This window comes from Saccopteryx bilineata, chromosome 1 (genome assembly GCF_036850765.1).
Source record: "Saccopteryx bilineata isolate mSacBil1 chromosome 1, mSacBil1_pri_phased_curated, whole genome shotgun sequence".
Classification (NCBI taxonomy): Eukaryota; Metazoa; Chordata; class Mammalia; order Chiroptera; family Emballonuridae; genus Saccopteryx; species Saccopteryx bilineata.
The window spans coordinates 233,559,437-233,577,840 of NC_089490.1; the positions used below are offsets into that span (position 1 = coordinate 233,559,437).

At 37.4% G+C, this 18,404-nt stretch overlaps 1 protein-coding gene across 1 annotated transcript in view; it reads left to right on the forward strand.

The window, feature by feature from the left end:
* Positions 1 to 18,404, forward strand: part of USH2A (usherin) — a 545,087-nt gene that overhangs the window by 272,983 nt on the left and 253,700 nt on the right. The window contains exon 33 of the mRNA XM_066238179.1: positions 18,013 to 18,172. Within this exon, the coding sequence (XP_066094276.1) occupies positions 18,013 to 18,172 (160 nt within the window). The remainder of the gene's footprint in view (positions 1 to 18,012; positions 18,173 to 18,404) is intronic.

An 18,404-nucleotide genomic window follows, 5' to 3' on the forward strand; every position in this document is an offset into this window, starting at 1 on the left:
AAACCTCCAGGAAATGAACTGAGTGATATAGAAATAACCAAACTTCCAGATGCAGAGTTTAAAATAATGATTGTAAGGATGCTTAGGGATCTTAGAACAACAATAGATGGTCATTATGAATACCTAAATAAAGAAATAGCAAGTATAAAAAAGGATATTAAAATATTAAAAAAGAATGAGTCAGAAATGAAAAATACAATATCGAAAATGAAGACCACAATGGAAGGAATTAAAAACAGGATGGATGAAGTTGAGGATCGAAGCAGCGAGTTGGAGGACAAGTTGAATGAAGGCATGGAAGCAGAGCAGAAAAATGAAAATAGACTCAAAAAGACTGAGGAAACTCTTAGCAAGCTCTGTGACACCATGAAGAGAAATAACATCCGCATAGGGGTTCCTGAAGAAGAGAAAGAACAAGGGATAGAGACTTTGTTCAATAATATCTGGCTGAAAACTTCCCTAAATTAATGCAGGAAAAACTCTCACAAGTTCAAAAAGCACAGAGAACTCCATTAAAGAGAAACCCAAAGAAACCCACACCAAGACACATCATAATTAAAATACTAAAGCTAAGTGATAAAGAGAAAATATTAAAAGCTGCTAGAGAAAAAAAGACTATGACCTACAAAGGAGCCCCCATAAGGATGACATCTGACTTCTCAACAGAAACAGAAGGGAATGGCAAGAAATATTCAAAGTAATGCAGAACAAAAACCTACAACCAAAACTACTTTATCCAGCAAGGCTATCATTTAAAATTGAAGGAGAAATAAAAAGCTTCCCAGACAAAAAAAAAAAAAAAAAACTTAAGGAATTTATTACAACCAAACCAATGCTGCAGGAAATGTTAAGGGGCCTGTTGTAAACAGATCAAAGGAGAAAAAGAATATAGCAAAAGAGGAATATAGCTTTAAAGAATAAAATGGCAATAAACCACTACATATCAATAATAACCTTAAATATAAATGGACTAAATGATCCAATCAAAAGACATAAGGTAGCTGCGTGGATAAGAAAACAGGACCTGTACATATGCTGTCTACAAGAGACACACCTTAAAACAAAAGATGCACATAAACTGAAGGTAAAAGGATAGAAAAAAAATTTCACGCAAATGGAAATGAAAAAAAGCTGGGGTAGCAATACTTATATCAGACAAAATGGACTTTAAAACAAAGGCTATAGTAAGAGATAAAGAAGGCCACTACATAATGATAACAGGAGCAATCCAACAGGAAGATATAACCATTATAAATATCTACGCACCTAATGTAGGAGCACCTAAATATATAAAGCAGATTTTGATGGATATAAAGGGCAAGATCAACACCAATACTATAATAGTAGGGGATTTCAATATCCTACTAACATCACTATATAAATCCTCAAGAAAGAAAATTAACAAAGAAACAGCAGACTTAAAGGACATACTAGATCAACTCGATTTAATAGATATCTTCAGAACCATTCACCCTAAAGGAGTAGAATATACATTCTTTTCAAGTGCTCATGGTACATTCTCTAGGATAGACCACGTGTTAGAGCACAAAATCAGTCTCAACAAATTTAAGGAGATTGAAATCATATCAAGCACTTTCTCTGATCACAATGGCATGAAACTAGAAATCAACCACTACAGAAAAACTCAAAAATTCTCAAACACATGGAAACTAAATAGCAGGTTGTTAAATAACAAACGGATTAACAATTAGATCAAAGAAGAAATAAAAAAATTTCTAGAAATGAATGATAATTAGCATACAACTCAAAACTTATGGGACACAGCAAAAGTAGTACTGAGAGAGAAGTTTATAGTACTACAGGCACACTTTAAGAAGCTAGAAAAAGCTCAAATAAACAACTTAACCCTGCATCTAAAAGAATTAAAAAAAGAACAGCAAGTAAAGCCCAAATTTAGTAGAAGGAAGGAAATAATAAAGATTGGAGTGGAAATAAATGACATAGAGGCTAAATAAACAATACAGAGAATTAATGAAACCAGGAACTGGTTTTTTTAAATGTAAACAAGATCAATGAACCATTAACTAGACTCACCAAGAAAAAAAGAGGACTCAAATAAATAAAATTAGAAATGAGAGTGGAGAAATAACAACTGACACAACAGAAATACAAAATATTGTAAGAAAATACTATGAAGAAACTGTATGCCAAAAAACTAGACAACCTAGATGAAATGGACAAATTCCTTGAAACATACAATCTTCCAAAAGTCAATCTGGAAGAATCAGAAAACCTAAACAGACTGATTACAACAAATGAGATCAAAACAGTTATCAAAAAACTACCTACAGGCCCTGGCTGGTTGGCTCAGTGGTAGAGCATTGGCCTGGCGTGCAGGAGTCCTGGGTTCAATTCTCGGCCAGGGTACTCAGGAGAGGCACCCATCTCCTTCTCCACTCCTCCCCCTCTCCTTCCTTTCTGTCTCTCTCTTCCCCAAGGCTCCATTGGAGCAAAGTTGGCCAGGGCGCTGAGGATGACTCTATGGTTCTGCCTCAGGTGCTAGAATGGCTCTGGTTGCAACAGAGCAATGCCCCAGATGGGCAGAGCATCGGCCTCTGGTGGGCTTGGTGGGTGAATCCCAGTCAGGCACATGCAGGAGTCTGTCTGACTACCTCCCCGTTTCCAATTTCAGAAAAATAAAAAAGTAATAAAATAAAAAAATACCAATACCTGGACCTGATGGCTTCACAAGTAAATTCTACAAAATATTCAAAGAAGAATTAACTCCTATTCTTCTCAATCTATTTCAAAAAATTCAAGAGGAAGGAAGACTTCCAAGCTCCTTTTATGAGGCAAGCATAATTCTGATTCCAAAACCAGGCAAAGACAACACAAAGAAAGAAAATTATAGGCCAATATCCCTGATGAATATAGATGCTGAAATCCTCAACAAAATATTAGCCAACCGGATTCAACAATATATGAAAAAAATCATACACCATAATCAAGTGGTATTTATTCTGGGGATACAAGGCTGGTACAATATTTGCAACTCAGTCAATGTGATTCATCACATAAACAGAAAAAAAGAGAAAAACCACATGATAATTTTAATAGATGCAGAAAAAGCATTTGATAAAATCCAGCACCCATTCATGATTAAAACTCTCAGCAAAGTGGGAATACAGGGAACATACCTCAACATGATAAAGGCCATCTATGACAAACCCACAGCCAACATCATACTCAATGGGCAAAAATTAAAAGCAATTGCCTTAAGATCAGGAACAAGGCAGGGGTGCCCCCTTTCACCACTCTTATTCAACATAGTTCTGGAAGTCCTAGCCACAGCAATCAGACAAGAAGAATAAATAAAAGGCATTCAAATTGGAAAAGAAGAAGTAAAATTATCATTATTTGCAGATGATATGATATTGTATATAGAAAACTCTAAAGTCTCAGTCAAAAAACTATTAGACCTGATAAATGAATTCAGCAAAGTGGCAGTATATAAAATTAATACTCAGAAATCAGAGGCATTTCTATACACCAACAATGAACTGTCAGAAAGATAAATTAAGGAAACAATCCCCTTCACTATTGCAACCAAAAAAATAAAGTACCTAGGAGTAAATTTAACTAAGGATATTAAAGACTTGTACTCAGAAAATTATAAAACATTGATAAAAGAAATCAAGGTAGATACAAACAAGTGGAAGCATATACCATGATCATGGTTAGGAAGAATAAACATCATTAAAATGTCTATATTACCCAAAGCAATTCATAAATTCAATGCAATACCAATTAAAATAACAATGACATACTTCAAAGATATAGAACACATATTTTAAAAATTTATATGGAACCAAAAAAGAACATGAATAGCCTCAGTAATCTTGAATAGGAAGAATAAAGCAGGAGGTATAACATTTCCCAATATCAAATTATACCACAAGGCCATTATACTCAAAACCGCCTGGTACTGGCATAAGAACAGGCATGTAGATCAATGGAACAGAACAGAGAACCCAGAAATAAACCCACAGCTCTATGAACAACTGATATTTGACAATGGAGGTAAGAGCATACAATGGAGTAAAGACAGACATTTTAGTAAATGGTGTTGGGAAAATTGGACAGCTACCTGCAAAAAAATGAAACTAGACCACCAACTTACACCATTCACAAAAATAAACTCAAAATGGATAAAAGACTTAAGTGTAAGCTGTAAAACCATAAGTATTTTCAAAGAAAACATAGGCAGTAATCCCTCCTACATCTCTCACAGCAATATATTTGCCGATTTATCTCCACAGGCAAGTGGAATAAAAGACAGGATAAACAAATTGGACTATATCAAATTAAAAAGCTTTTGCACGGCTACAGACAATAAGAACAGAATAAAAAGACAAACTACACAATGGGAGAACATATTCGACAATACATCTGATAAGGGGTTAATAACCAAAATTTATAAAGAACTTGTAAATCTCAACACCAGGAAGACAAACAATCCAATCAAAAAATGGGCCAAAGAAATGAATAGACACTTCTCCAAAGAGGACATACAGATAGCCAATAGGCATATGAAAAAAATGTTCAACATCACTAATGATTAGAGAAATGCAAATTAAAACCACAATGAGATTATCACCTCACACCAGTCAGAATGGTGCTCATCAACAAAACAACACAGAATAAGTGCTGCTGAGGATGTGGAGAAAAGGGAACCCTCCTGCACTGCTTGTGGGAATGCAGACTGGTGCAGCCACTGTGGAAAACAGTATGGAGATTCCTCAAAAAATTAAAAATCAAATTGCCTTTTGACCCAGCTATCCCACTCTTAGGAATATACCCCAAGAACACCATAGCACTGTTTCAAAAGGAGAACTGCACCCCCATGTTTATGGCAGCATTGTTCACAATAGTGAAGATCTGGAAGCAGCCCAAATGCCCTTCAGTGGATGAGTGGATTAAAAAGCTTTGGTATATATATACTATGGAATATTACTCAGCCTTAAGAAATGATGACATGAGATCATTTACAATAACATGGATGGAACTTGATAACATTATACTGACTGAAATAAGTAAATGGGAAAAAACTAAGAACTATATAAATCCATACATAGATGGTACATAAAAATGATACTCAGAGACATGGACAAGAATGTGATGGTAACGGGGGGGGGGGGGCAGGAAGGAGAGGGAGGGTGTGGGGGGAGGAGAGGGGCACAAAGAAAACCTGATAGAAAGTGACGGAAGACAATTTGACTTTAGGTGAGGGGTATGCAACATAATCAAATGTCAAAATAATTTGGAGATGTTTTCTCTGAACATATGTACCCTGATTTATCAATGTCACCACATTAAAATTATAAAAAAAATACCGCAACAACACCTCTTTCTTCAAGTCCAAACCTCTTAAGTCCAAAATTAATTATAGAGAGGCTTTATCTATGAAATTAGACTTTAACACATAATATCACTGGCCTGTGTACACCAACCAAAAAAAACTTCTAAATGTCCAATAATGGAATATTGTACTGCCATATAGGTTATGTGGCTGTAGAGGAATATTTAATAATTTAGGTAGACATTAAAAACAAGTATTTAACAGACACTGTAGTACATGAGTCTATTTTAGTCAAATATGTATGTACACCTGTATCCATATACATGGATGTGTTTATATATATACATATATGAATGTACAGTGTTAACAGTGATTGTCTCCTAGGGATTCTAGTGTTTTCTGTGGGGAGCTGTTTTTATCTCTTAAATTCTCTGTAGTTTGGATATTAGTAAGCAGAATTTTGACCATTTGCCCCAATTTTAATATGAATGATATAATTGATATAAAGTATGATGACTTTAAGAATCTGATGACATTTACCTATAAATATTTTTAGTTTTCCATACTTTTAACCTTGATAATTAATAAGGTTGATCACCTTACTCATTTCTTTTTAGTCAGGCTCTAGTATGGTAGCCTCTATACCTGTGACACTATTTACCACCATCAAAACATTTTATATATATATATATATATATATATATATATATATATATATATATATATATATTTATATATACCTCAATTCCCACATCTTTCTTTGATTCATAGAATCTTTTCTATCATTTCCCAAAAATGTATCCCTTGAATATATTCTGTCTTGCAATATTAATTTATTTCAAAGGAGAAAAATCTTGATTCAACACAGGATGTAAGTGTATTGAATACAGGTGTGTCATTATGTATTTTCATAATCTTTATAGTATGTACAATAGGAATAAGGACCCAATTGGCATCTTAGCTTTTATTGAATTGAGTTGACATGAACTGAATTAAATGAAAGAAGCACTGAGAATTTGTGAATTCATATTTTAAAGTAAATGACAACAAATATCAATGCAGAAGTAATTAATATGCTGAATGTGATAAACAGTTTTAATGAGGTAGGATGTTCCTGTAGCTTCTTAGAATTTTTCATTTCATTATCCAATAGGTAGTAGTATTTATTTGTTGTATCGTAATACAGATTCTTAATGCAAAACAAAATCCCCTCCAGGCATATCTCTGTTTAAACTACATATTCAGTTAATTCAAGAAATATTTGTCAAGCAACTACTATGTAAAAGTCACTACATCAGAGCTTGGGAGTTTCGTATATGGTTAAGATATTTTTATTTTTTTACAAATCATTGCCACTTCAAGTGCCTATCTGGAAATAGAATACAGCTAAGAATATGGACTTTTGTGACAACATGGATGGACCTGGAAACTATTATGTTAAGTGAAATAAGCCAGGCAGAGAAAGAAAAATATCATATGACCTCAGTCATTTGAGGAATTCAATGAACAATGAGAACTGAGGAACAGAATAGAGACAGAGGAGGTATCAAAGGGACCCAGAGAAAAGAGGATAGAGGGAAAGGGGATGATAGGATGAGATAATCCTGAAGGGAAGAGGAGAGGGCACTTTGGGGAGGGAGACAAGGGAGATGTTGAGAATACGGAGGAGGGGGGGATGCATTCGGGGTGACACTAGATTATATGTAAACACAATAAATTAAATTCAATCAATAAAAAATAAAATACAGCTAAGTATAATGCTGTACCGTTAGCAATAAGGTCTACAACTGGTGTGAGAACAAAGGAGAAGGTAATCAATCTGGAAGAGAAAGTGTCACCGAGGAAGTGATTCTTTGCCAGCTGTAGAGTTCCAGATGCGAAAACAGGCAAGCCTAAGGAGCAGGACAGAAGAGCCAGTGGCACAGAGCTGTGCATGCACATCTCATAAACATAAACTAGTCACAGCTTCATGGGACTCAGCCCCCAGTACACGGTCCAGAAAAATGAAAGGCTGGGTGGGAAGCAGATTATCAAAGGTGCTGTGACAGGTGTGTCCAGGTGTTTGAATATTGTCAGGAGGCAGAGGATACCCATTGAAGGGTGTTTAGAATTGAGGTAGCATGAGCTGATCAGTGTATTTGAAAATAAATGATTAAAAATGTGACATTACTCCAAAATAGTCACAGGTGCAGCTATGCAGCTGGTGTCTCCATTCACAGGGGGAATGGACAAGTAGGGTGGAATTTTAAGGGCAAGAACTTCACAATACAGATGACACCAGGATGAGGAGAAGAGGAGGGGAGAACATTATGTTTATTTGTTAACAGCTCTATTGTATTACAGTTCTGTGCATTAGTCAGTGTAAAACAAAATCTACTTATTTTAAATCCTTTTAAACAGTGTTTAAATATTTCCTGACGACACAATCTACTAAAGTATTTACCCTTGGTGCAGATCTCCATTAACCTTGTTGCAGATACTAAGCCTAAAACTGTATATTTGGAGGGGCCTCGATTATGGAGTAAAGCCTAGTGACCTCATTATAAAACCACATCTGGATAAGCTTTGTCTTTCTATCCGATTTAGAAAATTCAGCAAACTATAGGAGAATATCTCTATTAACAGAACCGACATTCCCAGATTATTAGGTTGTCCTTTCTCTAAAAATGAAGGCACAGAGGGATTAAAACCTCTAAAGCTGTAAATGATATAGTGAAGTACTCAGTACACAGGGATGGTCACCGAATTTAGTTATGTTAAATATGCAAGAAAAGAAAAAGAGGCAGAGATTAAATTCCAAGTACTCTGTCCTTGGATCTAAATTTTGTTAATACTTTTTAATTTTTAATTTTTTTAGCAACAGAGACAGAGAGAGATAGAGAGACATGGAAGGAAAGAGATGAGAAGCATCAACTCATAGTTGCAGCACTTTAGTTGTTCATTGATTGCTTCTCATATGTGCCTTGACTGGGGGTGGGGGGGCTCCAGCCAAGCCAGTGACCCCTTACTCAAGCCAGCAACCTTGGGCTTCAAATCAGTGATCTTTGGGCTCAAGTCAGTGACCTCGGGGCTTGAACATCTTTCAGTTCCTTAAATGGTATTTCCTTAATGTTTTTATAAATTATTTCCAAAAGAGTATCTCCATGTTATAGATACAATACAAAAAAAAAAAAAAAAAAAAGTCATGCCCAGGAAAGTTTGCTTCTTGTTTTTTCATTCACTGAAATACTAGATAGCTATCTTAAACTGTAAATGTCTTTTACAAGAGATTTGATGTTTATACATGGAAAAAAAATGAATGGTTCAGAAGCAGTGCTTGTTACTCATTCTTGGTTTTATAAAGTAAATAGATTCATTGGTCCTGAGTGTTTCTATTGGAAGTGATAGAAATCCAACTCTTTCATGTTTGGGATTCTTTTGTTTGTCTCTTTGTTTGACATGGTATCCATTCTCCGCTGTAACCTGGGCTTTCTCCGTGGTTGGAGGGCATAGTCAGCAGCCTCTCCATATTCATGCCTGTGGGGCTGGGAGACTTCCCAGCTACTGATTGAAAAGTACTGAGGAAGGGCGCTGATGGCTCCATCTTGGATCATATGTACAGCTCTGGAGTCAAAGAGGCAGGATCTGGGTTCTAGAAGAAAAGTAGATAGAAAACTGCAACTTCCATGGAAATTAGTATAAGCTTGGGTACCAATCCCATTTATCTCATCTGTGAAGTTTACGAAGATTAGACCCTTACTCCCAATAAAGCCTCCACCTTCCATATTTATTTTATGAATGCTATTTATAAACCCATATCCTCACAAATCATCTGTCTCTGATGTCTACCTGTGCTCTTTTGAGAATTTCCCTGAAATTGTATCTATTTTCTAAAAATTGAATCTTTTCTTGATTTATTTTCTCTTGTGTTTGAAACACTCATATGTTAGTGCATGAATTCCTTTTCAAAATAGATGAATGTTTAGAATATTCCTCTATTATTTTTGTATTAATGTTTATTCAAATCTATAATACTTTTCTTCATAGTTTCTTCCTTAGAAAAACTTGGATTTTTCTTAACCCCAAGAACAGATAAATATTTCCTGATTTTTTCTTGATAACTTACACTTTTAAAATATTTTTACATATATCAGCTCCTGTGACCCTTTAAATTACACAATGATGTAAAATAGTTAAACAATATTTTTCCATTTGGCAGATAAAGAAATAGAGATTCAGAAAACTTAATTGATTTGCCTGTAGTCAAGAAATTGACTAATGATATGGCTAGTACTAGAATTTGGGGGCTCTAATAATTTGCTGACTCGCAAATGACGAATCTCAACTCAATAACTATAAATTAATTCTACGACATTGTAATATTCACTAGTGTCAAAATATTAATACAACATTTATATCTTCATCACATCATCAGTGTATTGTTAAAGACAACACGTCAATTAAAATGTCTCGCTCAAATGTTAGCTTTAGTGTTTTAAGTTCAAAGCAAGCCTACTGATTTTAAATGGGAATTGCCTAACACTGTGCGCTCATAAACTGAGGAGATAAAGCAGGAAGTTATAGGTCTTCAGAGTGTGGTATTGAGAGGGGCCATTTCTTCAAAGTCAGTAATGAAAAGTTTTGCATGTAAACAGGGATTTTTTTTATGATTTTTCTACTGCATGACCTCATATCTTCCTTATTTCAATTAACTATGGGCATGAAAGAATAATATATATGTTTAATCCACTCACAGAAATGCTAGTTTGCTAGAGCTGCCATGAAAAAAATATCAGGCTGGGTGGTGTAAGTAACAGGGATTTATTTTCTCACCATCTTGGAGTCTAGAAATCCAAGATCAAGGTGTCAGCAAGTTTGCTTCCTCCTGAGGCCTTTCTCCTTGGCTTGCAGATGGCCACCTTCTGGCTACATCCTCACATGTCTTCCCTCTCTGAATGTACATCCCTGGTGTCTTTGTGTGTCCAACTTTCCTCTTCTTATAAGGACACTGGAATTTGTTCTTAAAAGGACAAATTGAATTAGGATCTACAGTAAAGGCCTCATTTTAACTTAATCGCCTCTTTAAAAACCCTATCTCCAAATGCAGTCACATTCTGAAGTTTTTGGGGGGTTAGAGTTTCAACATATGAATTTTGTAGGGGTATCTTCAGCCATAACAATAGGTATTCTTTGCAATGATTGTATGCAATTATGTACCAAGGTAGTAAAAATTAAACATGTATTTGTTTGTTCGATCCTTTTGGGGAATGATGTCTAAAGAATATTAAAACAAAATATTTTCAAGAATGCTGATTTGTGGTTCTTTCATTCATTAACTTCTACATTATTCAAAAATCGTAATTGTGTATTCCAGGGCTGGGGCACTATTTTAGTGTTTGAGTAAAGACTAAGCTGGTGCTGTAGTACCTGTGTAGTCTTCAGTTCTCCTCTCTATGTCCCCATCACTCATATTATTTAGCATAATCTACTAGAATTGTTGGTTGACTTGGTTGTCTTTTTCACTAGATTGTGAGTGCCTTGAGTGTAGGAACTGTATCTTTCACATTCTATCCTAAAGACATGTAGAAAAACAGTAAAAGTTGTTTTCAAAATGAAGAATTGGAAGAATCTTTTTCTTTTTCATTTATGAGGAAGTGAGATATGGAGAACTTTCCAGAAAACCCAGTGGTATTCAGAGGGATATTTGAGACAGAGTAATTTGTCTGAGACTGACAGCCCGACCTGAATTGATTGGTAACAGAGAAGTGATATGTGTCCAAGTGCTTCCCATCCATTGGGTCAATATTTGCTTCCCACTTCTCTAGAGTGCATAGCTACAAAGACCATTGCAGGGCTCATAAGCACATAATTTGTGCAGTGCCTCTGAGAGGTGCCACTTAATTCATTATATGAAAGTTTGTAAAAATTGATCAGTTGATTTTAACATTTATATCAGTGATGTAATTAAATTCCATGTGATCACAACCAACATGTTGGTATGTATTGAAACGTAAAATAGTTGTTTTACCAAGTGGGAAACTTCAGAAGAGTGTTGGTGAATGATTTAAGGCTTAGACAAAGGCTTCCTGCTTGTTGATTAAAAATCTCATCCCCATGTTTCCTACACTTCCCAGTTACATTCAAACCTAGAATGGTAGAAAAAGCGTTTGAGTAAAAAAAAAAAAAAAAATTTTCAAATAGCGTTTAGAGAAGTTTGTTTTCTATATACCAACTTAAAAAGGCTATTTTGCAAAGATGATATTCTTGTATTGCTCTCTCTACATTTCTTTCCGCTCTATTGTGGGAATATATACCAGTCTAGCAACTCCTAGGGAAATACTACCAAATTTGCAAATATTTGAATATCTATTTCATGTGGGAAGATTAGAAAGTCACTTTCTGCCACTTGTGTAGCTCTATTATGCAAACATCAAGAAGGAAACAAGCCATAAATTCTATTAGGTTGGAGCTTTGGATGTCAAATAGACTATATAGATAATTTTAAGAGGTTTCCCCCTTCACTGATTCACTGCTGTGAATGAGCCTGGTTTTCAAAGTATAAATCAAATAAGTGTTTTTTTCCTAAAGCTACATACCTTTGTAAACTGAACTTCCACAAACTTTTGAGTAGGTGTTTCTTAAATTCAGCATCTACAGAATTCTTGACAATGGGAGCCTTTGAGGAGCTAACAGGAACACATTAATGCTAATATGTTATCTTCAGTTTTGTGTCTGTAAGTAGTTTGATGCTAATAATGTCCTCACTGTAATTTGTTGTTAATCAGTGAAACTTGAGCTCTTCCATAAACTCTTTTTTAAGTAGTAGTTCAGTCCCCATCCTAGGAAATGCACCTTAATTGGTAATTGTGTACAGTAGTCTTCTCAAATCATTTACCATTTTATATCATAAGCAATATAAATTAAAGTGGCTTAGAATCATTGGTATGTACGAACTACCTACATCAGGTAAAGCGCAGCATTGCAAGCCGTAACCCGGAGCGATGTATAATTGAAAAGGCATGATGAGATTATCTGGTATACATCTTGTTATCCGCTCTAACTTGGCATCTAAGATACATAACAGATGCCCAACAAATATTTGTCGAGTGAATAAATAAATACATGACAAAAAAAAAAAAAAGCTATTTCTAAATGTGTAAACTAAGTGAAGTCAATATGCTTTCTTTCACGAGAATTCAATCGTATGTTTTGGATTTAGCTGCAAGAAAATGTCCTGGGCTTTGGGTAATGACATGATAAAGTATATTTTAATTGTTCACAGTATTTAGAAGCATTAATGAGTGGGAGTGACTTCTGAACAGAGGCATCAGCCTCTGCTGGTGCGATAATGGCTTCCAGTCATTCTTTCTCACCTGTGTAAGGCGTTCGCCTTTATAGAATGTTTTGACGCCTCCCTTATTTTATCTTCACAGCAGTTACAGGTAGAGATGTGACAAATAATTGGACAAAAGGAGAAACTGAAGCCTAAAACTTCAGTGATTGATTTATATTAACCCAAATCAAGATAAAACTAGAACCCAAGTCTTTGCTAATTCTTCTCTTCTCCCATGCCCCCCCCACTCCTCCTCAAGGACTCTCACAATGGTGATTGTTGTTTGTTTGTTCGTTAGTTTTTTTGTTCAAGGCATCTGAAACAGCTAAACAGAATGCAAACTATGCACGGAGAATTAGGAAGTGCTCCATGAAAAATATAAACTTTGAACAGGGTTTTGGTGAAAGAGATGTAGGTGGATTTCTCTAATGGGGAAGGAAACATCGTGAGCACAAATGGAAAACTTGTTACGTTTAGTGATGCAAATGGGCTGCAGTTCCATGTGTGAGTACTTACCAGGGCAAAATGATTAGTTTCAAAGGACAGAACTGGATGACGGTTACAGTAATCACTCACCTGGTTGAAGAGAAGCATGCTGCCAATTAAGGTTTCTGCAAAGAGCAGAGGAGTAGTGATGTTCAGGCTAAAGAAAGCCTATGTGCTTATTAGTTATAAGGTCAGGGTCTGAGTTGTCCTGGACCTGGAAGGCTGAGCAAGTCATTGTGAAGCAAAGGCTACATACTCAGTGGCAGGGACGAATGCAACCTGACATCCCACATGCCTTCCAGCATAGCTCATTGCACCCCGGACGTCTGTGGATAACACACCACCTCTTAGTTCGACCGCCTAAGTTGTGTTCTCACTGAAGCTTAACGTAGAAGTGGCTCTGGAGTTGGAATGCCTAATGACAGAGGAGAAGTGGTCAGGAGTGACCGAGGTAGTTCCAGCATTTTTAAACATCCAGGTGATGATTCGTGGGAAGGAGGCCCAGAAAGGAGAGAAGAAAATCAGGAAGAAGCTCAGTTTTTCTATTTGGAAGTTGTTAGAAAAACAACTTGATAACATGCATTAGGTAATAAACGAGCAAGACCCACTTTGTAATTTTCTAACGGGAGACACTGATACGAAGATATAAATTCCTCAGTTTACGCCGCGAGTTAAAAAGAAAATCATTGCCTACTTATTGGTTCATTTTGTAAATTGAGATCAATGAAATTCTCTGAACAACAGCATGAAATCAATCGTAAAATAGCATATAATTCATGGCCAGTATTGTAAATTATAGTTGGCTTGACAGTAATCGGTGAGGTTTTCATGCACTGGGGTGCATTTCCCAGTAACACGTCTCAGGATAATGCCTGTGGATCCATTCCTAATGCTTATTAGAGCGATCTGTTCCTCCCTGTCCACAACTCTCTGTGTTTGATCTCATGCAAATGATGCAACCAAGCAAATGGAAAACAGGTGGTGTGGGGAAAGGGCTCTGACAAAGAACGGCCTTCTGTTTCCAGGGTCCCCCACCCTTCATAGAGGCCATGCAGATCTGTGTACACACCTGCAATTGCTTGAATCCATTGATCCATTACATTGCCCTTGGAGGACCTGATCACATCTGTGGGAGACGTATTACCGAATCAGTTGCAGTGAGGCAAGGAGGAAGAGAGTTATTGTTATATTCCTCATGGCTTTAAATTCGAAATTGGTACCCACTTTTTCCCTTTTTCAAATTATTTTTTTTAATCTCCCATTTCAACTGTTTTTTTTTAATGTGACTGCCCTTTCCCCCACCTGCTGCAACCTCCTTTTTTCTTGTCTAATTGTCTCCTCTCTTTCCCTCACCATCTCCTCCCATTTCACCATGGGTGTCCTGTCCAGCCACCTGTGCGGCTTCCTCTAACGTTATTATCTGAGCTTCTTTCCCCTTCTTCTTTTTTTTTTTTTTTTCATGTCTCATTATTCAAAGCACACAAGTGACACTTCATCTTCTTATGGAAATACATGAAGAATAATCCACTTCAGAGTGGACAGCACCGGCATAAAAATGACTTGGGAGTCAAAAAAACTGTTTAATCAGACTGGTTTTCTTTGTACGATTGAGGGTATAGTTTTCAAATGTTGAAATCCAAAGAAAATCCTCAATTCCCATTGTAGCAAAGGCATCAGGTTTCCCAAACCAAACAGAATGATTTCTTTTTGTATGTGTGAATTAATTTATCTTAACCCAATGGGAAGAAATTTTAATTCTGCATAGGTTTGAAAATGTTGGCTGAATGATTATTACAAGCATGAATAAAGTACAGGTTCAGCATGAAGCATTTATAAATCCCAGTCAATAAGACATATACCTGTATCTCTATATCTTTATTTCTATGACTCAATGTAGCATCTGACGTCACTCCCCACGGTCACTCTCAGGGGATCCCTCCCTTCTCCTGAAGGTGTGAAAGCATTTAGGGTCTCAGGTTTTTTGGCATTAGGAATGTGGTCATCCATGATGCTTTGACCTCTATGCACAGGGATCCCTACTGAGATCCCCTCCACTGATCCAGTACATCCCTTCATGTGTCTGTATCCCACTTGGGCAGCTGAAGTTTTCACAGTGTTTTCTGTGGCCCTGATTGCTTTCAAACTCCAAGTCCTTTCTTCTGCTGGGGTCTGTCCGCTGCCCAGACTCTACTTTGGAAACAGGCATCAGGTCCCCTCCTCTCCAGACCCTGCACATTTCTGCCTCCTTCCTTCTTTTTTTATTCATCAATCTGGGAAATTGGAGGTGGAGGAGGGGAGCAGCCATGCACTTTCTGTTTCTCCTCAACATGAAATCTGACCCCCTAATTCTGTCCACTCCCCTAATGGCTCTGTCCAGAAAAGGGTATTCTTGCTTTTTTTTCTGCTTTCTGACTGGCCACATGCTGTTTCATTTATAGTGCCTATTTTCTGTGGTAAATTCTGACTTTATAATTTAATAGTAGGAAGTGTAGAGGGGAATTAAATGAGGGAAAGACCTGGAGTCAGGGACAGAGAAGAGCAGAAGGAAAGAACCATGTTATCTTGACCTCCACGGCACAGATACCCAACAATATAGGGGTTCAGACAGTGCTAGACTCAAGGGCTTCCATTTGAACCCCTACTCAGTTCCTCCAGAGAATTGGCCAAACTTTGAAAGGAAAAAAGAAAATCAGTACGATGAAGGAAGAAACCAGGGAATGAGACAGGTACTGCTGAGGTGTGTAGGGGGTCCAGGTCAAGTCGGAACACCTAGAATTACAGTGGACTTTTGAGTACGTTTGTCAATGTGTCTGTCACGTCTGACACTGGGGAGGTAAAGAACTCCAGAGATCTGGAGAGCAGGGCTTTGGAATGAATGATCAGAGGTCATAGCAGAGAAAATGTAAATGCTGTGAACACTCTGCAAATAAGAGAATGGGCATGCGCAGTCGCAAAAGCACGATTGCACTGATGTGACAAATGGAAGAGGTGGGAGGTCACCAGTCTGTGGTCAGATAGGTAGATTTTAAATTAAGAGTCTTGGGACTGATTCCAGAGATGATTGAGCAGCGGGTATAACTAAACTGAATGATTAAAAAAAAAAAGAAGAAGAAGACACAGTCAAGATGAAGGGCATTACACTGAGGAAGTTCAAGTGAAGCCAGATTTGGGGATGAGTCATAACTAAGGATGTTAGAGTTGCCAAAAAAAGGGATTATGATTGAAAAGAAAACTGAGCCAATGCTGAAGTCATTGACGAAAGAAGTATGACAGAAGAGGTGTATAAAGGTGTTAGCTAGGTCTTGGGCATACATTTTCTTAAAAAATACATCAATATTGATAAGCTATGGCTGTCATTTTGCCATCTATGCTATCCATGTATAGCATAGAAAATTTGAAAATATATGTTATAAAAAAATGAAGTCATCTCTGTGCCCTCACTCTGAGAGAACTCACTGTTAATATTTTGGCATACTTCTATCTCTTTTTCTTTTTTTTTTCTTTTTTTTTTTATTGTATTTTTTTTTTTGTATTTTTCTGAAGCTGGAAATGGAGACAGACAGACTCCCGCATGCGCCCAACCGGGATCCACCAGGCACGCCCACCAGGGGCGATGCTCTGCCCATCAGGGGGCAATGCTCTGCCCCTCCGGGGCGTCGCTCTGCCGGGACCAGAGCCACTCTAGCGCCTGGCGCAGAGGCCAAGGAGCCATCCCCAGCGCCCGGGGCATCTTTGCTCCAGTGGAGCCTTGGCTGCAGGAGGGGAAGAGAGAGACAGAGAGGAAGGAGAGGGGGGGGGGGTGGAGAAGCAAATGGGCGCTTCTCCTATGTGCCCTGGCCGGGAATCGAACCTGGGTCCCCCGCACGCCAGGCCGACGCTCTACCGCTGAGCCAACTGGCCAGGGCTTCTTTTTCTTTTTAATGAAGCATTAATGTTTGGGAATTATGTCTAAGCATTCAGGCAAGTACAAAAATATGACTGACACTTAGATTTTGGTAAAGTTGACAGAGCTTTGCTTGGATTCATCCCACAGAATGATCAATCCCTTTGCAAAGGATGGATTGAGGCTATTTCAGAATTGAATCAGTAGATTACAGATTGGTTTATTCTAACACTTTTATTCAAAACACACACTGTGCCTGGCCTTGTGCTAGATACTGAGAATGCAAAGTGAATCTGACACCACTCCTTCCCTTAAGGCGTTCACTCTGATGAGTGGCAATCCGTAGTCATGTCAACAAATCATGATGCTGGTATTGTAAGTGCAGTGTTAAAGTAGGGACGGGCAGAGACCTTGGCAGGGAAAGGAGAGGATAATAGCTCCACCTGGTGCCAAAGGTCACAGAAGGCTATGTTAGGGACATCTTAAGAAAGAAACAGGCATTTGCATTGAGCCTAGACAGCTTGAAGGTCAAATAATAGCTGGTCAGGTGGAGAGAAGAAAGGAATTCAGCCAAAAGGAATGGCAAGCTCAGAGTCATTGTTACAAGCTATGCATCTGAATTTCAAAAGCAACTCCTGTTACCTTCAAATATGCTTTAAAAATAATTTAAACATCTCATTTATTATTATTTTTTTAAACAGAGCTGTTGAACTAACTCTAAACTCAGAAACCTATGTACCTGGTCAGGGACATTCAAGAAAAACAGTCAAATTGTTAAAATGAAAAAGTTAAACTGAGAGTTTGACACTTGTCTCTTTAAAAATAACCATAGCATATTTAAGGGATGAAACAGACACTATTTTATTGCTACTGATTTTGATGGCAATTAATTCTGATTTTAAGCTTTACTGTAACTGGTCTAAGAAGTGGGAATGTAGAGGAGAGGTGTGATTTCTGGGATAAAAAATACGATTGTAAATGAATTCTTGTTTTGCATCCCCCCCTCCCCAGATTTAGCGGTATTTACACCCCACCTGTTTTTGCTCAGTGCTTGCACACACATGGGATGTACCAACAGCTCCCTGGTCGTACTGTACACAGCACAGCTGCCCCCAGTACAAGTGGATCCCCCAATTCTGACCATCCTGGATCCTAGAACTATATATGTACAGTAAGTGGAAATCTTGTTTCTTGTCATACAGGGGCTCACACAAGAATCCCAGTGAGTTCAATCAAGGGAAGGGTTTGTGACATAGAATTAATTTTATTGTGATTAAATGCATAGGAGTGATTAGTTCAGTGGTTCTGGGAACCTTTGATTATCACTTGCCAACTTAATTTCCATTTTGTCTTTATGCAATCAGGCTGAGCTACATCTGTACGCAGACTCTGTGCAAACTCAG